Below are 22224 nucleotides of genomic sequence, written 5' to 3' on the forward strand. Positions count from 1 at the left end.
AACGATACCTCTCCTAAAAAGAAAAATTAATTCATTAGTCAACTCATAAATGAATCAAATAGATATTAGTTATACAAGTTAGACAAGTTAAGATAAAAAAGTACCCAAAAGTCATTCCAAACTCTCGCTGCCGTCGTGACGCCCTGGTCATCCGATTGCAGCTTATAATGCTCCCACTTCAATGCAGGCTGAAGCACACCTCCAACTGTGACCATTCCTGGGTAGTGAAACCGACAAAGTGTTCCCAATGTTGCATTCACAGGTCTTAACCTATTTTTTCCCTCCCAACAAATATCGTCCCACTGCCTGCAATTAGAACATGTTATCCATCATGTTTCTTATTGGAACTATACAATATATTAAATAAAACAATGACAATAATAAAATATATTACTTACCAATCCCCATGTGGCCTAATCAGTCGACGATTTGCTGGATTGGTTGCTGCAGGAGTCATCACATTGTTGCCTCTAAATCTAAATGTGGTGTATTAGTTAGCTAGCTCATACAAAATTTTTCATGAAATGATTGTAAGTACCTGAACACAGTTTGTGCAGCAGTATCCTCCTCTTCATCCTCCTCCTCCTCCTCCTCTGCATCTCCATCATCTCCATCCTCGCACTCTTCTCTGTCCTCGCACCCATCTCCCTCTCCGCTACCTCCATCGCCATCCACGTTCGCGACATATTCTTCCTCATCCGCACCCCTACCTTCCTCTTCTTGCTGTTCAAATACAAATATATATTTATTGTTATTAAAAAATAAATTACACATGCAAACTACATATGACTTACTTGCATAGCCTCATCTAGACATCGCTGAAGTGCACTTCTTCGGCTCAGATGAGAACTGCTGCCTCTAAAGAGAGAAGGCCTATCCGAAGATGCGGATCCATCATTCTTCTTTCCCTGACTCCTTGAAGACGAGGATACATCCTTCTTTCCCTTCCCCTTCAGAGCGTGCACAAATGACCTCATCCTAAAAAATAAAATATGGTTAGTTAATATCATATGAAGCAAAGGTAAATAAAAGATAACAAGTTTCATAACAAAAATTACCAAATAGAACACTATTAAGAAAAACTACATATAACATCACATTACATGTTAAAATTCATCGGGGTCATCTTCTTCAGCTACGGGGCCACCATGAGTAGTACCATGCCGCGTTTCAGACGTTGTGAACATTACTTTACTTGCACGACGTGGCCGTTTCTTCTTTCGAACCTCAGAAACTATTACATCACCAGTGTCACCATCTAATCTGTCAAGTGCCATCCCAATATCAACTTCAAAGGCTCCATCACAGTCATTTTCCTGAAATGCTTCAGAAACAGTACGATCAAGCTCACATTCATCGTAACCTTCATCTCCAGGAATAGGCAATCGACCTGGAGGACATACTCTCTGAACAATCCACCATGGTTCCAAACTTTCCAAACGGCATGGATACGACATGTAATAGACCATCTCAACTTGATGTGCAAGGACAAATGGATTGTAACCAGAAAGTCGCAATTTGTGGTTCACCTCCACTAAACCAAGTTTTTTATTATGCTTTACCCCAGAACCTAATTTACTATTGAACCAATCACAATAAAATAACACAACTCTTAAATCTTTTAACCCTTCAAACTTCAGCTCCACTATATTCTCAATGACACCGAAATACTCCGTGATAGAACCATCTGAGGCACTTGCGGTGGTCACAACTCCACTATTTGTTGTGGCGGCATGTGGATTTTTTGCTTCAAACTTGGTTGAACGGAACCGAAATCCGTTTATGTCATAACAACCATAACTCCTAGCAGTCGTGCTTCCATGTGAAAGCTGTCTTAGATCATCATGGACACTGCTATCCTTCATGCACTACAAGTTTTAAAATTTTGTTAACTCATAACAAGTTATATAAATAAGGTACTTAGAGTAAGGATGCTTACATGTCTTCTAAACCATGTGACAAAATTTGGACCACCACGTAAACCCTCACGCCGTAAGGTTTCGAGCTGTTTAGCAGTTGGTTGTCGTGCATATCTCCATTGTTCCTGGTCAAACAACCTACAGATTCTTTATTTAGCACAAGTACATTGCTAAGCGTGCTTCACATATGAGATATATGTCATGGTACTTACACGAAATATTTTTCCATCTCCTCCATATTTGTGTACATATACAACAATGCAGTATTCCATTCTTGTATGCACATTTCATAGACCAAACTAGCACCGACGGCCTTGCCAGTCCACTGAAACAGCTTGAGATTGCTCTTCGGTGTCTCATTCGAGGTGTGGTAGCGCGGTATATGAGCATTAATGTTATTTTCTTCTGCAAAATATGTGCTCGTGTAGTGTGAGATCTCGTTAAGATAGAATGCCTCGGCAATGCATCCCTCCACTCGTGTTTTATTTCCGATGGTTGCTTTGAGCTTCTTTAAGTCTCGTTCAACAAAGTACATCCACCTGTATTGTATGGGGCCACCCACCTCAGCTTCATAAGGCAAATGCACTAACAAGTGTTGCATTACATTCATGAAACCTGGGGGGAACACCTTCTCCATCTTACATACTAAGACAGGTATTTCCTTACTCAATTTTCTCATTGTGTTCTTGTTAATTTCTTTTGCACATAATTGCCTGTAGAAAAAACTTAACTCGGCCAAAATTGTCCAGATTTCTTCAGGGAGGTACCCACGTAGCATCACAGGCAACAACCTTTCCATGATGATATGGTAATCATGACTTTTCAGACCATTCATTTTTCCAGTTACAATGTTCACCGCTCGTTTCAGATTCGCTGCATATCCATCAGGAAATTTAAGGTTCTTCAACCATAAAAGAACTTCTTTCCTCTCCGCAGGCTTAAGATAGTACTTCGCACGTGGCTTCCCCATATGGCCAGCTTGATTGGGTCTCGGATTAAGGGTTGGCCGAACACATATTTCAGCTAAGTCTTGCCGAGCTTTGAAATTATCTTTAGTCTTATCTTTCAAATCAAAAACCATACTAATTATACTTTCTGCAACATTGCGCTCTTGATGCATTACATCTAAATTATGTGGAAGGATCAGAGCAGTAGCATAAGGAAGGCTCCAAATAGCAGCTATATGAGTCCAATTATGCTCCTCTTTGACCCCTTCAAACCCATCATCTGTGGCAATTAACCGACAATGGCTTGCTACAATCTCTTGACCGGTCAAACGCTTGGGTGGACCCTTAGTAACGATTGTGTCCTTGCGAAAGACATCTCGTTGACTCCTGAACGGGTGATCGTGAGATAAGAACCGACGGTGACAGTCAAAAAAGCAGAATTTGCCACCATATTTCAAACGAAAAGCATCTGTATCACCCATGCATATCGGACAACGTAGACGACCGTGCGTGCTCCAACCCGAGAACATTCCATATGCAGGAAAATCATGAATAGACCAAAGAAATGCTACTCGCATATTGAAGTATTCCTTCCGACTGCTGTCATACGTCCTAACTCCATTCCACAAGTCTTGCAGCTCATCAATCAATGGTTCCATGAACATGTTCAAATGCTTACCGGGATTGTCAGGACCAGGTATAATGAGCGTCAAGAACACATACTCATCTTTCATGCATAATGATGGTGGAAGATTGTATGGAATTGTTATCACTGGCCAACATGAGTAGGGGGCAGCATTTGAGTTAAAGGGAGTGAAGCCATCAGTGGCCAACCCAACATGCACATTCCGAGGGTCGCTTGCAAAACTTGGATCATAATGGTCGAGGGCCTTCCAAGCTGTACCATCAGATGGATGGCTCATGCATCCTGTATTATTACGAATTCCCTCTTTATGCCATCTCATATGTTTTGCAGTCTTCAGAGACAGGTACAACCGTTGAAGCCTGGGTTTCAATGGTAGGTACCGTAACACCTTAACGGGCACACTTGTTATCTGCACACTTCCATCCTTTGTCACCACCTTCTTGTATCTGCACTTCTTACAAAACGAACAATACTTGAGATTTTCATTGTTCTTCCAAAATAACATGCAATTGTTCTCGCACACATGGATTTTTTGATACGGCATCCCTAAACTAGCTAACAGCTTCTTTGAGTAGTAAAAATCTTTCGGGAACTTATGAGGTTTCGGAAGCATGTCCGAAATTAAGTCAACAAGATCATTGTAACAACTTACTGAAAAGTTGTACTTGGACTTTATAGCCATTAACCGTGTCACAGCAGCAAGCTGTGATAAAGTAGTAGCCCCATGTAATGGTTTTTTTGATGATGCAAGCAGACCAAAATATTCCGGTACCTCAGCAGCATTCTCAACCTGTTGGACAAAATCATCCATCATTGCATCCATCCTATCTTCGTTCTCCTCAAAGCTATCAACTAGGTTGTACGGCTCCTGCTCCTGTGACTCCCCATGCTCATACCACCTCTTATAGTTCGGCATGAAACCCCACTTGCATAGGTGACGCTCCATATCAATCTTGATTTGACGAGAACAATTCTGACACTTGTTACATGGACACTTTGCCAAACCACCACCAGGAGACAACGAAAAAACATGATCAACAAAAGCCTGTGTGTTGACCATCCACTCTCGCGTAGGTATTCCGTTACTTGTCCAACCATCATACATCCAACTTCGATCGTCTCTCATTTTCTCAAAATAACTACTTCACATCAAAGTGAGAAATATTACTTCATAAACGATACTAAGCAAACAATAATTATCTAGGAAATGTAACACAAATATTTTAAAAGTAATACAGTTTAAGAGTAATACAAATAATTATGTAGTGGACAACAATGCATCACTAAGTTTAATAGTTATTCGGTCAGTTCAAAACTAGCAGCAAAGAGAACGGGCAAGTATACCTGTGGGCCGCGGTGTGCCGTGGGTGCCTGCGGGGGCGGCAGCGGGGCACGGCGTGGGTCCTCAGCGGCGGCGGGGCCGCGATGCGGCGGAGGTGGCCGCAGGGCACAGCCGCGCGGGCGCCCGCGGGGCGGGCGGCCGTGGGCGGGGCAGCACGTGCCCGGGCGCGCGGGCGCCGGCAGGGCAAAGGGCTGCCACGCGCGGGCACGGGCACGGGCAGGGGCGCAGGGGCGCGCGCGGGTAGGGGCGCGCAGGCGCCGGCACGGCAAAGGGCTGCCGCGCGCGGGGGCAGGGCCGCACGGGCACGGGAAGGGGCGCGCGCGGGCAGCCGCGCGGCGCACGGGCAGGGGCGCAGGGGCGCGCGCGGGCAGGGGCGCGCGGGCGCCGGCACGGCAAAGGGCTGCCGCGCGCGGGGGCAGGGCCGCACGGGCACGGGAAGGGGCGCGCGCGGGCAGCCGCGCGGCGCACGGGCACGGGCAGGGGCACGCGCGGGCAGGGGCGCGGGGTGGCCGGCGGGGCGCACGGGGGCGGCGGCGGAGGCGGGGGCCGCGGGGCCGCGGGGCCGAGCCACACGGGGCGGCGAGGGGCGGCCGGTGTGCGGCGGGCCGCACGGGGCGCACGGGGCGCGGGGGGGGGGGGGGGGGTGGGGCCGCGGAGGCTGGGGCCGCGGGGCGGCGCGGGGCGAAGGCGGGGGCCGAGGCGGGGCGCGCGCGGGGGGCGGCGGCGGCGGCGGGGGCGGGGGCCGCGGGGCCGGGCGGCGCGAGGCGAAGGCGGGGACCGAGGCGGGGCGGCAGGGCGCACGGGGCGCGGGGGGGCGGTGCGGGCGGCGGTGGCGCGGAGGCTGGGGCCGCGGGGCGGCGCGGGGCGAAGGCGGGGGCCCAGGCGGGGCGCGCGCGGGGGGCGGCGGCGGCGGGGGCGGGCGGGCGCGGGGTCGGGCTGGGGAGCGAGAGGAAGAAAGGTGTGAGGGTGGGGGTACTGCGCGCGGTAGTTAGGGTAACTTTATTTTCGTCGGCCTAGGTTGCCGACGAAAATAGGACCCGTTATTTTCGTCGGCCACGAGAGGCCGACGAAAATAGGTCTCTATTTTCGTCGGCCGCCAGTCAGCCGACGAAAATAAGTCCTTGTTTTCGTCGGCTAGGTTGTTGCCGACGAAAATAGTGATATGTTTTCGTCGGCCTATCTGGGCCGACGAAAACAACAGGTAATTTCGTCGGTCAGTTACGGCCGACGAAAAAATATGGGTAATTTCGTCGGCCACTTAATTGGCCGACGAAATTAATTTTGGCCGACGAAAATGTCCTGTTTTCCTGTAGTGATTCCTTGATCATATCCTTTGCAGCTTCATGCCTAAGCCTAACTCCAATACTACAGTCTATGCAGTTTTGTTCAGTTATCAAAACCGATAGTCCAGCGACCATAACTGACATCACCGGATCATAGGGTGTGTCTGTACAAATCTTTGTGCCATTCCATGATTTATTTTCATCTTTATCCCGGCTCCAATGTTTTTATTTCATTGTATCCTCCGGAACTATCAAACCATGTCAAACCTATATATTGACAAACACATTGTATTGTGCAAATATGTTGTCACGCAATCACTAAAATTATAAGCTATTGCCGGTGAGGTCATTTTCGTTGGTTTAAAGTATTTTTATTGGTTTAAAGTTTAGATGTCTGAGAGCAAGGTGCCCAAATCATGTCCCTCATACTCAACAAAGTGGCAAATTAGCTTGTGCATGAAAATTGCTTAAGATAAACACAGTCGGTAGCTCAAGGCTTGAACAATATCCCATACTTTTTCACTGTAAAATCACAGCAGCATCAACAACTTCATTTACCATCAGAAAGACGAGCGGAGGTCGATCCGCACTTCATTACGAATGATTACAACGGTTTAACAGCCCAGGAAAACAATCTGATCGTAACAAACTGTTGACAGATAGAGGGAATAGGAAAAACACCACACCCTATGTGGGGGGGGGGGGGTGACCTCTCATTATATAGCCAATATGACTTGTAATACAAGAAGATGTATATACCCGACATGGGCCGCCCAGTATGGGCCTATACGCCCAATATGGGCCTCAAGAATATGCACACAGCTATACACTCTAGCACCCGCCCTCAGTCGAAGCATCAGGATTCCTGATGCAAAGGCTGGACCGAAAATCCTGAAATAGCTGCACAGGAAGTCCCTTCGTCATGATATCTGCGAACTGATATTGTGATGGCACATGAAGAACACGAACTTCGCCGAGAGCCACCTTCTCGCGAACGAAGTGGATGTCGATCTCAATGTGCTTGGTACGGCGGTGGTGGACCGGATTGGCAGTCATGTAGACGGCGCTGACGTTGTCGCAGTAGACCACGGTAGCTACCTTCAACGGGACATGAAGTTCCTGAAGGAGTTGGCGCAGCCAGCAACACTCGGCGACCACATGAGCAACAGCCCGGTACTCGGACTCCGCACTGGACCGGGACACCGTGGTTTGTCGCTTGGACGACCAGGACACCAAGCTGTCGCCAAGGAAGACACAGAAGCCTGATGTAGAGCGGCGGGAGTCGGGGCAGCCTGCCCAGTCGGCGTCGGAGTAGGCGATCAACTTGTCAACCGGCCCAGTGCCGATGTGGAGGCCGGCTGATAGGGAGCCCTTCACATAGCGAAGGATGCGCTTGATCAGCGCAAGGTGAGGGTCCCGGGGGTCATGCATGAACAGACAGACTTGCTGTTCTGCATATGCCAGATCCGGACGCGTCAGGGTCAGGTACTGTAGGGCGCCGGCGAGGCTCCGATACTCAGAGGGGTCGGCGACAGGAGGACCCTCGGTAGCCGAGAGCTTGGCATGAGTGTCAACAGGTGTCGACGTCGAGTGACACTCGGCCATGCCTGCCCGCTGGAGAAGATCCAACGCGTACTGGCGCTGGCTGAGGAACAGCCCGTCGGAGGAGCGCGTGACGGAGATCCCTAGGAAGTGGTGCAGCTCTCCGAGGTCCGTTATGGCGAACTCGGAGTGAAGACGAGCTGTGATTTGCCGGAGCAAGTCCGACGAAGAAGCCGTGAGGATGATGTCATCGACGTACACCAGTAAGTAGGCGGTGGCGCCTCCCTCTTAAAGAACAAAGAGGGAGGTGTCGGTGGCAGAGGCGACGAAACCCAGGTGGCGAAGGTAGGTAGCGAAACGCTGGTACCACGCTCGCGGAGCCTGCTTCAGACCATAAAGAGAGCGCTGTAGCAAGCAAACATGATCAGGATGAGCAGGGTCGACGAAGCCAGGAGGCTGCTGACTGTAGACGATCTCCTCCAGGCGTCCGTGAAGGAAGGCATTCTTCACATCGAACTGGTGTATCGGCCAGCGTCGTGAAGTAGCGATGCTGAGGACGACCCGGATCGTGGCAGGCTTGACGACGGGGCTGAACGTCTCGCCGTAGTCGACGCCGTGTCGCTGGGTGAAGCCGCGAACAACCCAGCGAGCCTTGTGGCAGGCAAGTGTGCCGTCGGAGTGATATTTATGTTTATAAATCCACTTGCCCGTCACAATATTGGCACCAGGAGGCTTGGGAACGAGCCGCCAAGTGTCATTGTCGACGAGCGCCTAGTACTCCTCAGCCATGGCAGCCCGCCACTGTGGATCTGCCAGGGCGGTCCTGTAGTTCCCCGGGATCGGGGAGATGGCAGTGGCTGCGAAGGCCATCTGAGCCGTAGGAGCTGGAGGGAAGCCGTAGCGCTCAACAGGCCGCAGGGAGCCTGTCTGAGACCGCGTCACAGGCTGGCTGACTGGAGCCGGCGGTGGAGGCGGCGGAGGAGGCGGCGGTGGAGGGGCCGCCACGGGAGGTGCAGCTGGACCAGCAGCAGTGGGCGCTGGTGCCGGTGCAGCTGCAGGAGCCCTCGGTGCTCGACGCCGAGTGTACACCCGGAGTGGAGGAGGGGCGACTGGAGCTGGGGGAGGGCCGGCCGGAGCTGCGACCGGCACGTGGCCGACAACCGGCCCAACCTGGAGGACAGCAGGGTCCTCGAGGAGCTCCTCCAGGTGAGCACGGGACCGCGGCTGCTCGACGTCGACAAGCGACGGAGCAACTGCAGTAGGAGCCGCAGTTCGAGGTACTGGGGTGGCGTGACCTGAAAGAAGGAAATCCAGAGAGCTCGGAGGCACACTGGGTGGGTGAGCGCTGAACGGAAAACAGGTCTCATCGAACACAACATGGCGAGAGATAATGATCCGACGAGTAGTGAGGTCGAGACAGCGGTACCCCTTGTGGGAGGAGGGATAACCGAGGAAGACACAAGGTGTTGAACGAGGAGCAAGCTTGTGTTTGGTAGTGGCAGTCATGTTGGGATAGCACAGACAGCCGAAAACGCGAAGATGAGCGTAGTCGGGTGGCTGGTGGTGGAGCAGTTCATAGGGAACACTGTTCTGAATAGCAGAGGAGGGTCGCCTGTTTAGGAGATAGGTCGCCGTAGCGAGAGCCTCGGCCCAATACTTGGGCGGCATGCCAGCATGAATGAGCAGGGTGCGAATGCTATTGTTGAGGGTTCGGAGAACGCGCTCGGCTTTGCCATTCTGCTGGGAGGTGTAAGGGCACGAGAGACGTAGGTGAATGCCGCGGGATGCAAAGAAGGTGGCGAGAGCATTGTTAACAAACTCAGTGCCGTTATCAGCCTGAACAGCTCTAATGGGAAGGCCGAACTGTGTCTGGGCAAAGCTGCAGAAGTTGGTTAGATGACCAGTAACTTCGGACTTGTGAACAAGAGGAAAAGTCCAGCAAAAATGAGTAAAATCATCAAGAACGACGAGGTAATACTGAGCACCCGAAATACTCGCTACAGGAGAGGTCCAGACATCACAGTGAACTAGGTCGAAAGGTATAGTGCTGATAGAACTAGAGGCACTAAACGGCAGACGCACATGCTTGCCAAGTTGACATGAATGACAAAATGGCTGCCTAGATTTATTACACTGGATGGAGGCATTATTTCTAAGCAACTCTATGGTGGCGACCCCAGGATGACCAAGACGCTGATGCCAGAGACTGGTGGAGATGGCGAGACTGGCGTGTGGAGCTGCAGGGCTGGCAGGGATGGTGTACAGGCCGTCGGAGCTATTGCAGCGAAGAATCACGCGACTGGTCGGGATATCCTTAACAGAAAAACCAAGAGCGTCAAATTCAATAGTGCAATTTTTGTCTTTGGTGAACTGGCGAACTGAAAGCAAGTTGCGCACTAGAGATGGGACAACAAGAACATTATGAAGGGAAAAATTGGACGTGTGGGTGGGTAGGTATGAGCTGCCATGACTGGAAACCGGGATGGTCTGACCATTGCCCACGGTGATGAAGGGATGAGAGGGGGGGTGGCGGGAGAGAAGTATACCATCCGACGAGTGCATGTGGGAGGTCGCGCCAGAGTCCATGACCCAGGAGTTGGAGTTCTGGAGCGCCATCTGGTTTAGGGCGGCAATGAGGCCGGCCTGATCCCACATCTGAGGGGTGGAGACTTGAGCCGGAGCGAACGCGGTGTGCGCTTGGGGGTTGGCGCCGAGGAGGCCGGGCGTGCGCCCGCCCTGCACGCCCTGCCACCCGCCGCGGTCGCCTTGCCAGGAGCCGCCGGCTTGCTGACCCGTGGGACCCTGAGGGGCGTACGGGTTGAAGCATACCCAGGGTCCCATTGGGCGGTACTGTCCCCCCTGTGGGGTGCCCTGCAGGACGCCGGTCTGCGGGCCGCCAGTGCCCTTGCCTCCTTGACCACCTGATCGGCGACCCTTGCCGTCACCTTTGCCGCCCTTCTGCTTGGGCGCGCCGCTGCCTCCGCTGTCCCCGCCCTTGCTGCTACCGCCCGTAGCAACCCCCGCAAAGGATGAGCGGCAAGAGGGGCTGGTACAGCAGGCGGTGGTGGAGGCGACGAGGGCAGTGGCCACCGTGTTCTTCGCGTCGTTGGCGAGGCGCAGCTCTTTGAGGGAGAGCAGCTCGTGGGCACGCGTGAAGGACGGAAGATCCGTGGCGTTGGCGATGTCGTCGGCGGTGGAGTCGAAGCGAGGATTGAGGCCGCGCAGAAGGCTGAGAACGAGCTGGGAGTCGGAGATGGGGTTGCCGACCTGCCGAAGGGCAGCAGCCTTCGTCTTGAGGCGCTGGCAGTACTCGTCGATGGTGGAGTCGCCCTGCTTGAGGGTGTGGAACTCCTCGAGCAGGAAGACAGCGCGGGAGGCCGTGTTGGTGCGGAACAGAGCCTCGATCGCGACCCAGAGATGGCGCGCGGTCTGGTTCTCGTCGGTGATGGCGAGGTCGAGGACGGAATTGTCGACGGTGCCGAAGATCCAGCTGCGCACGCAGCACTCCGCGACGTCCCAATCTGGGTTGTCGGGCTGCGCTGCGGTGCCGTCGATGTGGCGGCGGAGGCTGAACTTGCCGCACAAAGCTGTGAAGAACGACGCCCACTTGGAGTAGTTGCCGCTCTTCATGTCTAGGGTCACGGGAACGTGAGCCTTGACGTTGACGGTGGTGTAGGGGTGGACGACGATGGCCTGTGTTGGTGCGGGGGGGAACACAGGCGCGGAGGCGTCCGATCTGGCGGCGCCGGAGGAAGAGGAGAGGTTCATGGCGGCGGCCCTGAGGTAGGGCGCGCAGGAAGGGGAGGAGATGCGGCGCCAGGAGGTGGCGCCCTAGAGCAGAGAGGTGGGGCGCAGGGAGGGAGCGGAAGCGGAAGAGGAAGGGAGCGGAAACGAAAGGATCGTTGCTTCCCCTGATACCATGTTGACAGATAGAGGGAATAGGAAAAACACCACACCCTATATGGGGGGGTGACCTCTCATTATATAGCCAATATGACTTGTAATACAAGAAGATGTATATACCCGACATGGGCCGCCCAGTATGGGCCTATACGCCCAATATGGGCCTCAAGAATACGCACACAGCTATACACTCTAGCACAAACAAAGCAGGAAACTCCAACAGACACACTATGTAGGAGTTGTGTGGCCCTTTATTATTATGACCTCAACAAACTGCTGAGAATCGTGTGCTTGGGACAGCACTAGCCCGTGAGTTGAGCATCTGTTATTACTTGCTGTATTAAGCTACCATCATTCCCTTGTATATTATTCGCAGTAGGAACGGAGATGCTCGTACAGAATGCCCCACCTGTGCATCAGTTCTTGGGGCACGGCGGAATAAAGCATGGAGCAGGTTTAAGTGCGATGGGCGGCTTCTCCTCACGGAAGAACGGGAGCAGAGCTGCACAGATGCATATATACCGAAGTCTTATTAGCCGATCTGCAAAGACAAGCAGTATGCATGCTCTGAACAAAAGGAGCAAAGTAATGTAGAAACAAAGTATAACTAGGATTCGTGCTCGATCATCACGCACATCGACGGCCCTCGCAGGTGTAGCTGCAGCTGCACATGATCACCACGCAGACGATCACCAAGGCCTGTACTAGCACAGTCAGACTGCGAACTCTAACAGATGCGGACGCCATTGAGAACCACAGAGTGTCGGCTTGAACCCTGAAGGTGTACCCGTCCTTTGGGAAATCAAAGGGCTCTTCAGCGATATTTATGCAGGCTTGAGTTGAGGTGACAGGACACCTAACTGCTCTTGTTTTTCTAGAATGGATGCAGGAAATTCGTACTTTGCATCTCATCGTTTCAACAAACATGGGCTGGACATATTTGACTGCAATGGATGCAGTGGGCCAGGGTGTGGACTTGTTGAACGGTGAACGCAGCAGCGTTCTCTCTGCTCATCACCTGGTAGCTTCTTTTCCATTGCTAAGAATAAATTTTTATAACTCTTTGATAATTGAGCAGACTCATTCAACCTTGAGTTGTATAGAAGTATAAAATCTACCACTAATGATTGTATCACAAGCAAAGCAGGTTGCATCCATCTCAATCTGTTCCCCGTGCAGAAACACTATTTGCAGGTTTTGGCACTGTGAAAACCGCCTAATTTAACATCATTTTAAGCGAACCGCCGGTTCTTCTTATGAAGATGAGAACTAACACGCGCTCGCACTAATGGCGTACCACGGGTTAACCCACATCTACATTATAAAGGACCAACCCATCATTATCTAAAAATGATATAAAATCCGATAGTCCCAGCATGTGCTCCACCATATGCTTAAGATCATGCATACACACACCGTCACAAGCCCATATATCACCGATGATCCACAAAGACCAAGTTTTAATATAAAGTTAAACAACTAGTCATTACAAGAGTAATATAGAGGAAGGTTCCCAATCTGGAATTTAAAGGTCCAAATACGAGATACAAGCCTTGGGCTCACACTTAAAATTCGAGAGAGGCATAAACCATAAAGTTTAATGTTCAAACTGATATCCCCAATACGAAAGCGCAGCGAATAAACATAACGAGATAGAACAATGGCATCTTGCTTAAGGACACCATCATATCCACATCGGTCTACTCCTCACCCGCGCCGGAATCGGCGAGGTAGAAGTGGCCAAACACCACATCCGGCTCACCTGCAACTTAATTAATAAAGCAACATGAGTAGAAAAGGTACTCGCAAGACTTACGCGACTAAATAATAACCAAGGATTATGCACATGAAGGCTCACAAAAATAAGGCTTTAAGGTTAAGTAATATTAAGTAAGCATGAGCTCCCTAATTTCACCATCTAACTTCCTAGCATTTTAATTAACTTGCCCAACCCACCTCAGGTTTTAGTTAATTGAATCATCCAACCACTATGCATCGTAAAAGAGGTAACATGTACCATCCAACAAAACCGATACTTCTACGAAGATTACATTGGAAATTGGGGTGTACTTCTTTAACCACACGATATAATGACCATGCGACTCACTCAATCGATCACGTTGAGCAAAGGGGTACTCGCATCAACCTTTCCCGACAAGTTTTAATCGTTGAACATCACGCCTAACTTGCGCGGAGAGTTACCTAGGTCCACCGGGGACACCCCTAAGCCTTTCTACAAAGCCCTATGGCCACGCATCTAGGACCGTGCATCAAAGATTAGAAATAGAAGGTAATCGGTTTATCCACCCCATGAATGGATATGTGGTAGTACGATAAGTGCTCAAATCCGAGGTCATCCACGGACGGTCCTTAACCGATTCAAGCGGACTATGCCTCCGAGACTCCTTTCTCCAGGCCCTACCTTCCGCTCGAATCATGACATAACTTCCCAACTAAACCTTTCCGAACTTCCAACATTTAAACCGAATAAGCGCGAATATAGCTAAAAGTGGTGTAGTGAGCAAGGTGACCCTATTCCAAAGCTTCTTGCAAACTAAAAACCGACTCTAAGCATGGCTAAGCATTTGCTTAATCAATTAGTTGTTAACTACACATGTTAAGGATGTGGAAGTAAAAGCAAGGGAAGTCATAGCATGAAATTATGATCGACGATGTAATAGATAAATATATAGCATAAACATATATACTCAAGTGAGATAACTAATTCTAAACAAGTTAAGCGGGTCAAGGAATCATGCTTAGCTGCTTGCCTTGGTTATTTTCTTGCTCAACGACAAACTCGGCTCCCGGTTTGGCTTCGACGGTCTCGGCGGGCTCAACAGGTTCGTCCTCCGGCGTTTTGGTCACTATGGGCGTGATTGGTTGCCTGGTTCCAGCCCGGCCAGGCTCTCGGCATGCAACTTCTGAGCGTTTGGTTGCCTGCGCCAGTGGCCGAGCCAGGCTCCTGTGGTGCAAGATGCGCCTCCCAGCCAGGCCCGCGGGAAACGTAGGAATCGAGCGTTTTTGTCGGGCCAGGCCGGCGCGATGCAGGCTGGGATGCGCGAGGTGCATAAGAGGAGAGAGCAGCGGTGCAAGGACAACTCGTGCGCCCAGGCAACCAAACAGCTTCCCTGCTTGGCCATGCTGCATGCGCCCAGGCAACCAAACGGTGAGCAATTGCATGGCAGCAGCCTGGCCAAGGAGAGCCTGGCTCGGCCGGTGCGATGCAGGCTGGGGCATGCGGTAACCAATCACGCCCTATAATGCATGAATGAGATGCATGCATTAGAATGATGCCGATGATATGAAAATGATGTGGTATATATGATATGCAATAGAAGAAAAAAATATCACTCCAAACAAGGAAGCAATACAAATGATAAGGACAAGAAAACTCGATCACTACACTTTAATCATAGGGACCAATAAGCGAAATTTGCTCAAACGAGTTACTTAACAAGCATAAATCATGATTTAAATTATCCATATAGGAAATCTCAAAAGGAACTCATGAGAGTTGAATTTGCAGCAAAATTATTTTCATAGAATTACTTATGCACTTTACAATTTTCAGCTGCCTTGCACAAGTTAAATCTTAAAAGGCATGCAAAAAATTTCCATAAATCCACAGAAAATTACCAGGAAGCATAGACATGACAACAAAGGTAAGAGAAGTGTTTTTTCCCATTTTATCATTTTTCAAATCTAAGTTATGAAATTAATAAGCTTGCAGGGCAGAAAACTAATAAACACACTAAACCCTATCAAACAGCCTAGGGTCATTTATACAAGTTACATCATTAGATAGAGCATTTCACAAGGAATCTAACAAGATTTAATTTGGCATTTTTAGAGCATCACACAGCAAGTTAAGCAATTAACTTGATTTGGAATGAATAAAATATAACTCAAAGCACACGACTCTAACATGCTCAACAATAATTTTTCCTGGTAGATCTATCATAGAGTAAACAAACAAAACAAGTTTCACCATTTTGGAGATCTACACAATTAACTACGCGCTGCAACCGCTAGATCCGGTGGATCTAGCACTCCTGGGCGCCGACAGGCGGGCCCAGGCTGCCAGCCCAGCCCGGGCGGAGTCAAGGCCAGCAGCGGGCCTTGACTCGCCACGGGGCGCGGCTAGCGCGCGCCCGCGACGTGGCCCGTGCGCGAACGCGCGCGCAGGCGGTACGACGTTGCGACGGCGACGGGGGCGGCACAGCCCAAGGCGGAACGGGGCGGAAGCGCGCGCACATGAGCAGCACAGCATGGCGGTGGTGCTCACCCGCGGCACGGGCGAGCGGGGCGAGGTGGCGAACGGCGACGCGATAGGGAATGGCAGCGGCGGATGGAGGTGCGGGTCGGTGAGCGGCTGCGGGCGGGGAGAGAGGCGGTGGAGGCTCGGAATCGGGTGCGGAGGAGGCGGAGGTGGTGCACGCGCGCGGAATTGGGCGGAGGCTCACCGGCGGCGGCGGATGGCGGCGGCCAGCGGAGCGGAGGGGATAGGAGGCGAGAGGGCTAGGGTTTGGCTGGGGAAGGGGAACGGCGCGTTTGAAAGGGGAGGGAGAGGAGGCGAGCGGGTGGCCGCGGGGTCAATCCCGCCTGAGGCCATGCTGGCCCAACCGGCGGGCGTCGAAGCGATGCCGCCGCGCGGCGAGCCAACGGGCAGGGGCGGAGGCGCGGGGAAGACGGAGGGAGGGGCTGACGGGTGGGGCCGAGGGCGCAGGGAGAGACTGACCGGTGGGGCCGGGCCGGAAAAATAACCGAAAAGGCAAGCTCTAACTTCTAAATTCAAAAACTGCTACTTCCTGGGCTCCAAAATTTCTTCAAAAATTTACTAGAGGAAGATTAAATTACCAAGAACATAATGCAACAACAAACACTCAAAGAGCTATTAAAGATTGCTCCCAAAAATTCGAGCAAACCATAGTTTTCAAATTTTCCAAAAATTTTATGGCTCGGGTTAAATATCCAAAAATTCTCAAAAATTATTCAAAATTCAACATTTGAAATCTAGTATTTGAATAAAATATTTGGGGGCATAGTTACTTAACAAAATGTGAACTTTCTTCACAAGCTTCACTCCAACAAGACAAGAAAAAATTAAATACACCATCCAAAACATGCACACGATACTTGATTATGAATGGATGATGCTCATGATGATGTGGTATTAATCTTAATCATATCTTTCATTAACTTGGGTCGTGACAGGCATGGCCGGCTTGTGTAATGGAGGGGCTATGCTCCGATCCGGTTATGGCGAGCATCCTCGTGGGGAAATTCGCTGTGATGAACACTGTAGAATTCCATGCACCTTCAATTCCTAAAAGATATTTTTTAGGGAATTAATAGGAAACGGGCTTTAGGATCAAGAACTGCGGATATGCCCAAGCTTTGCAAGTATTATTTATTTGCATGTACATCAATACAGTTTGCTTCCTGGGGCAGAGGTGGAATAATTGTCTACACGTGGCATTAAGGTTTGTTCCTTGAACAAGGCTCGAAATTTACACTTCACAAAAGAGCATGAATATGCAAGTTTCAAACCATGTATATATCAACTCAAAATCATAAAAGCAATATAGTGACCAGCAGTAGAGGCTGCTGGGAGTTGGGGCGACATAATATCACAATAGCCATCGGTCAGTTCAAAGTTATACACGTGTGTGTATTTCATCGATAGAGTTGATCTTTGAGCTCATCTGACAAAAAAAGTTATTGTTCTGAGCAGTGTAGGATCCATCATCCATGCACCTCATGGTCCTAAAAGATGCTGACCTCCTGGAAATCGATAAAAATATTGAAGTTTGATATTTGGATTATACTTAATTCTATTACTCCAGATGCAGATGTGCAAGCTAGAACAATAGTTTATGCCAGGAAAAGTAAAATGAGCATCTTAATTATTATTGAAATCTCTGCTGTCTATAGTACGGATCTCTGAACAATGCTACAGACTATATTATGTTAAAAAAGTGAATAGTGCATAACCTGTACAAGTCGGAGAAATGAAAAAGGTAACTGCAAATAAAAAAAGGAGCAAGAACAAAAGAATGAGCTCTCTCTCTCTCTGAAATTGCTAACCCGGATAGATATTTCAGGCAAGTACATCGCTTTGCTCCCTTACAGTTTGAGCAGCATAAGCAAGTTTTCCTTACTACAATACCAGTCAATCCGGCCTGGAATGAACTACTTTCATCAGTTCATTAGTTTTGTGCTTTAGCTTTCCCAATGTCTTTCCTCTGATGGAATGTTGTTCTCTCAAACATTATTTTCCATTCTTGCCACAGGGAATCCAGATGTAAGTACCACTCCATCAGGGGATGTTGCGCATGCTAAAGTTCCGTATGCCTCCTAGTCCATGGATATACACATGCCCGAGCCTGACATGTGTAGGGGATTTCAAAACAAAAATTGCTAACGGCGTAAGCAAGTTGAATGCTGTCCTCTCATGAAACCATTGTTCATTCTGGCTGGATAACCTGGTGTGTGTAAGTGTGTAACATTCCACCAGGAAACATGGTGCCACTGCTACTGGTGAGAATGTTACGCAAGACAATGCAAACATGGTAACGTTCTACGTGGCTCCTAGTGTAGGGGATTCAAAACAAAAATATGGATTGTCGTTAGCTTCTTAGGTGTTCAAGCTGCTTCCATCGAAGCCAGAGAGGTGAATGTTATAACGGCTGTATTTATGTGCTCTAAGAAGCAAAACCCTTTCGCAATTGAAAAGTCTAAAGTACACAATAAATGCATTTTCTCCACCAACAACTATGTGGATCTGACCAGAAAAATATTATTTATTTATGCTTGAAGTAGGAGAATAAGTCCATTGCATAGCCACAAAAAAATTTCTTCCCTAAATAACTGAAATCTTTGCACTACGATGTAAAAAAAATATGCATTATTAGATTGTTATGATCATGCCGAGTAATTAAATATGCGCAAGATTTTACACTATGATACCTCCAAATATGCGCTACTGAGCAAACGGCCATATGCGAGTGCGACGCCTGCACCAGCTGCCACAGCCTCCTTCCCTGGTCCAACTGGACCTTTTGCAGCCATCACCGCTGCCCATCAACCTGTCACCGGTGCTCACCCGGCCCCCACTGCCTCCACAAGTCTCATTCTTGTGTCCCCGTATATCATTCTAAACTGGGTCCGCAACTGCTATTATTTCTAGCAACTACTCCCTCCGTTGTTTCGGCAAACATATATATATAATTTTTGCTGTGTATCTAAACATAATATTTATGTATATATATGCTGACAGATTCAACAAAGAGAAGTAGCAGTCACGACACTGTGAAGGACGCAAGCGTCCATCTGTAGATGTGGCAACGCTCACAAGCTTATACAAGTTCTTCAATGGTCAGTCACATACTTTATGATAGGTAGAGGATGAATTTGTGGAAAAACATATCAATAAAGTTGTTGCTGCAGGATCAGTCTAGACATGTTGTTTCTTATGACAAAAGAATTCAAATGGAAGAATAATCTGGCGTGCTTATAAATTCTAAGGGTAGAACTTTGCAGAACAGAAATTAGTGTGGAAGCAACCACCATATAAAAATCATTACACTTGAGGGAGAATATGTAGCAGGAAGCAGAGTAAAACATGGTGGGTTCGAGGTGTCTCCGTTCCTTTGTTCGATCCCAACAGTGTTCCACCCTACTCATCCTAATACACTGCACAAATGCAAGGGGTTCCACCCTGCTTATCAATAAACAGCGATAGCCCAAGTCCATCAGGATACCCTGCTGGTAACATTTGATTGGCATCCATCAAGAGGGTCACAAGTTTCTTCACTTCGCATTGGGGAAGAATTCCTGGCGTATCCCAATACTAATTCAATTTTTTTGCCTATGATTTAGCAACTATGTTGTGCCATGTACTGTATTGACAAGTAGAGCCTAAGTTGGCTGGCTCTCTTTTGCCTTTTAAGTACCGCACGAGCAAAGCAAATGGAGTATTTTTTTTGGCATATACAACAACTCCGTGGATCCATGGCTTTTATTTCAGTGTTACTGTAAATTCACCTAGACAACTACGGGAAAATAATTCAGTATGACACCCAAAAGGTGAGTTTTGGCAATACACTGCACCCGTCGATTTTTTTAGCTGCTTTCGTCTACACCATACCGCACTTTCTATATATATCCTAGCTAGGAGGAAGGAATTGTATGTGTTGCTGTTCCGGCGATCTCCGGACTATTGCTAGTTGCAAACGCACGCACGCGAACACGATGGACACACAGATATGTGCTGCAAAAGAACGGCAGCGTTTTCTGATGTATTGATCTCCCTAAATACAGGTTAAGAAAACTAACTGACTCTCCTAAACAGACGGCAAGCCGATCAACAGAACGTGCCATCCCACATCCCCACGGACTCATCGTCCACTTTCCTAAAGACCTGCTCCGCACGAACGCAGCATGTGTCAAGCTTCCTAAAGACTCGCTCCGCCATCACACCGTGGCGAGCTTATTCAGAAAAAAACAAAAGCATAGTCAGCCCAGGATTACACGCAACAATTCTCCTCCTAATCCTGATGCTGATTCTTGAGATTGATGACTCCAACACGATCACGCAGCTCCTGGAACAACACGCGATCGAGTGACTTTGTCATAATGTCCGCGAGCTGATCCTTTGTTGAGATCTGCTCTAGGACAATCTTCCCGCCCTCCACGCACTCTCTGATGTAGTGATATTTCACCTCTATATGCTTGCTTCTGTCGTGATGGATGGGATTCTTGCTAAGATCAATGGCAGACTTGTTGTCTACCTTCGGTACTGGCGCTCCAGACTCTGACCCGAGCAATCCTTTCAGCGGTCGAGCCAGCCAGACACCTTGACACGCTCCACTCCTAGCTGCAATGTACTCAGCTTCACACGATGAGAGAACCACCACCTTCTGCTTGTTCGACTGCCAGGTGATGGGGCTGTGTCCCAGGTAGTACAGCACCCCTGTGGTGCTCTTCCGATCATCAACATCGCCGGCAAAATCACTGTCGCTGAAGCCTATCAGACGGCCTCCATCTCCTCCCTCTTGCTTCCTTCGGTAGAACAGACCGTGACCAAGTGTTCCTGCAACATAACGCAATATGTACTTCACTGCTGCGATGTGTTCTTCATGAGGCTGTTCCAGAAACCTGCCAACAAACCCCACTGCGTATGCAATATCAGGGCGTGTGTTCACCGGATAACGAAGGCTTCCAACTAGACTTCTATAGTCAGTTGCATTCACCAGAGGAATGTCACTCTTCTTGCTCAACCTGAGCCTGGGCACCAGTGGCGCTGCACATGAGTTGCACCCTGACATGCCACTCCTGTCAACAAGCTTTATTGCATATGCTGACTGCCCCACGGTCATCCCCTCCTCCATCTGTTTCACTTCAAGCCCGAGATAATAAGAAAGCAACTCAAGGTCACTCATCTTGAATAGTTTCTTCATCTCTGCCTTGAATTTGTTGATGCCCAGGGATGATCAAGTCATCCACATAAACACCCACAATGAGCCGTGTCTCACCAGCCCCCCGAACATAAACCCCATGCTCTGCTGTGCTCTTCTGGAAACCAAGAGATAGCAGACTGCCGTCGAGCTTGGCATTCCAGGCCCTGGGTGCCTGACGAAGTCCATACAGCGCCTTCTTGAGCTTCAAGACCTTGTGCTCTGCTCCCTTTACAACAAACCTGGCCGGCTGTGCAACATACACCTCCTCGGCTAAGTCCCCATTCAGGAAAGCGCTCTTCACATCCATGTGATGGACCTCCCATCCTTCTTGGGCAGCAACAGCCAAGACCAGCCTGATAGATTCCAGTCTTGCAACCGGAGCATACACTTCATCAAAGTCAATTCCAGGGCGCTGCACATAGCCTTTTGCAACCAGACGTGCTTTGTGCTTCACGATTACTCCGTGCTCATCCCGCTTGACTTTAAACACCCACTTCAACCCAATTGGTTTGTGGCCTGCAGGGAGATCAACCAAGCTCCAGGTTCCATTATCTTCGATCGACCTCATCTCCTCTTGCATTGCTCGTTGCCAGTACTGATGTTGCTCAGCTTCCTTGAATGTCGTCGGCTCCTCCGCGGTGGTGAACATGAGTGCCCCACCCTCAAGATCACGATCAGCCAGACCAGGTGGCGTACCTGGGCCGAGCACGTTGTCAAGCGTGCAGAACCGGGCAGGAGCGTCATCGTCGTGGTCTGCATCCACCATGTTGTAAGCATCAGCCAGTGGTGTCGCGAACTCGACGGGTACAGACGTCGCAGGCATCGCGGGCGCAGACGGCGTCGTGGGCGCGGCGACGACACCCGGCGTCGCAGTGGATGCAGATGTGGCCGGGCTCTCCCCTGCAGGTTCGTCCTCGTCCACCAGGTACTTCATGGCGGTGAACTTGTCCACGACACCGTCTCCCTCACCACCAGCTCCAGCACTCCAGTCCCACTATGTAGATTCGTCGAACACGACGTCGCGCGAGTCGTGAACTCGCTGCGCCGTCGGGTCAAACACCCTGTACGCCTTGGTGCCCTTCTCGTACCCGAGTAGCACCATCTTCGTGCTCTGATCCTCAAGCTTCCTCAGGTGCGGCTTCACAGTCTTCACGTGCACGACGCACCCAAATATGCGC

General features: G+C 49.9%; 2 protein-coding genes and 1 long non-coding RNA gene across 3 annotated transcripts; 1 reads left to right on the forward strand and 2 right to left on the reverse strand.

Annotated features, from left to right (window-relative positions):
* Positions 1 to 517: 517 nt before the first annotated feature.
* LOC112900580 lies at positions 518 to 1189 on the reverse strand. Its single transcript, XM_025969426.1, has 4 exons — positions 1104 to 1189; positions 795 to 978; positions 598 to 723; positions 518 to 538 (listed from the first exon to the last, which is right to left on the reverse strand). Exons 1-4 carry the CDS (start codon positions 1124 to 1126, stop codon positions 518 to 520), a joined length of 354 nt encoding a protein of 117 aa, XP_025825211.1. The 5' UTR covers positions 1127 to 1189.
* A 10624-nt stretch (positions 1190 to 11813) lies between these two features.
* On the reverse strand, positions 11814 to 12397 carry LOC112899069. The gene is made up of 2 exons (XR_003229975.1): positions 12218 to 12397; positions 11814 to 12084 (listed from the first exon to the last, which is right to left on the reverse strand). It is a non-coding gene; the product is annotated as an uncharacterized LOC112899069 (long non-coding RNA).
* Positions 12398 to 15853: 3456 nt separating this feature from the next.
* LOC112900581 (glycine-rich cell wall structural protein 1.8-like) lies at positions 15854 to 16348 on the forward strand. The gene has a single exon (XM_025969427.1). It carries the CDS (start codon positions 15854 to 15856, stop codon positions 16346 to 16348), a length of 495 nt encoding a protein of 164 aa, XP_025825212.1.
* Positions 16349 to 22224: the final 5876 nt, after the last annotated feature.

This window comes from Panicum hallii, chromosome 7 (genome assembly GCF_002211085.1).
Source record: "Panicum hallii strain FIL2 chromosome 7, PHallii_v3.1, whole genome shotgun sequence".
NCBI lineage: Eukaryota > Viridiplantae > Streptophyta > Magnoliopsida > Poales > Poaceae > Panicum > Panicum hallii.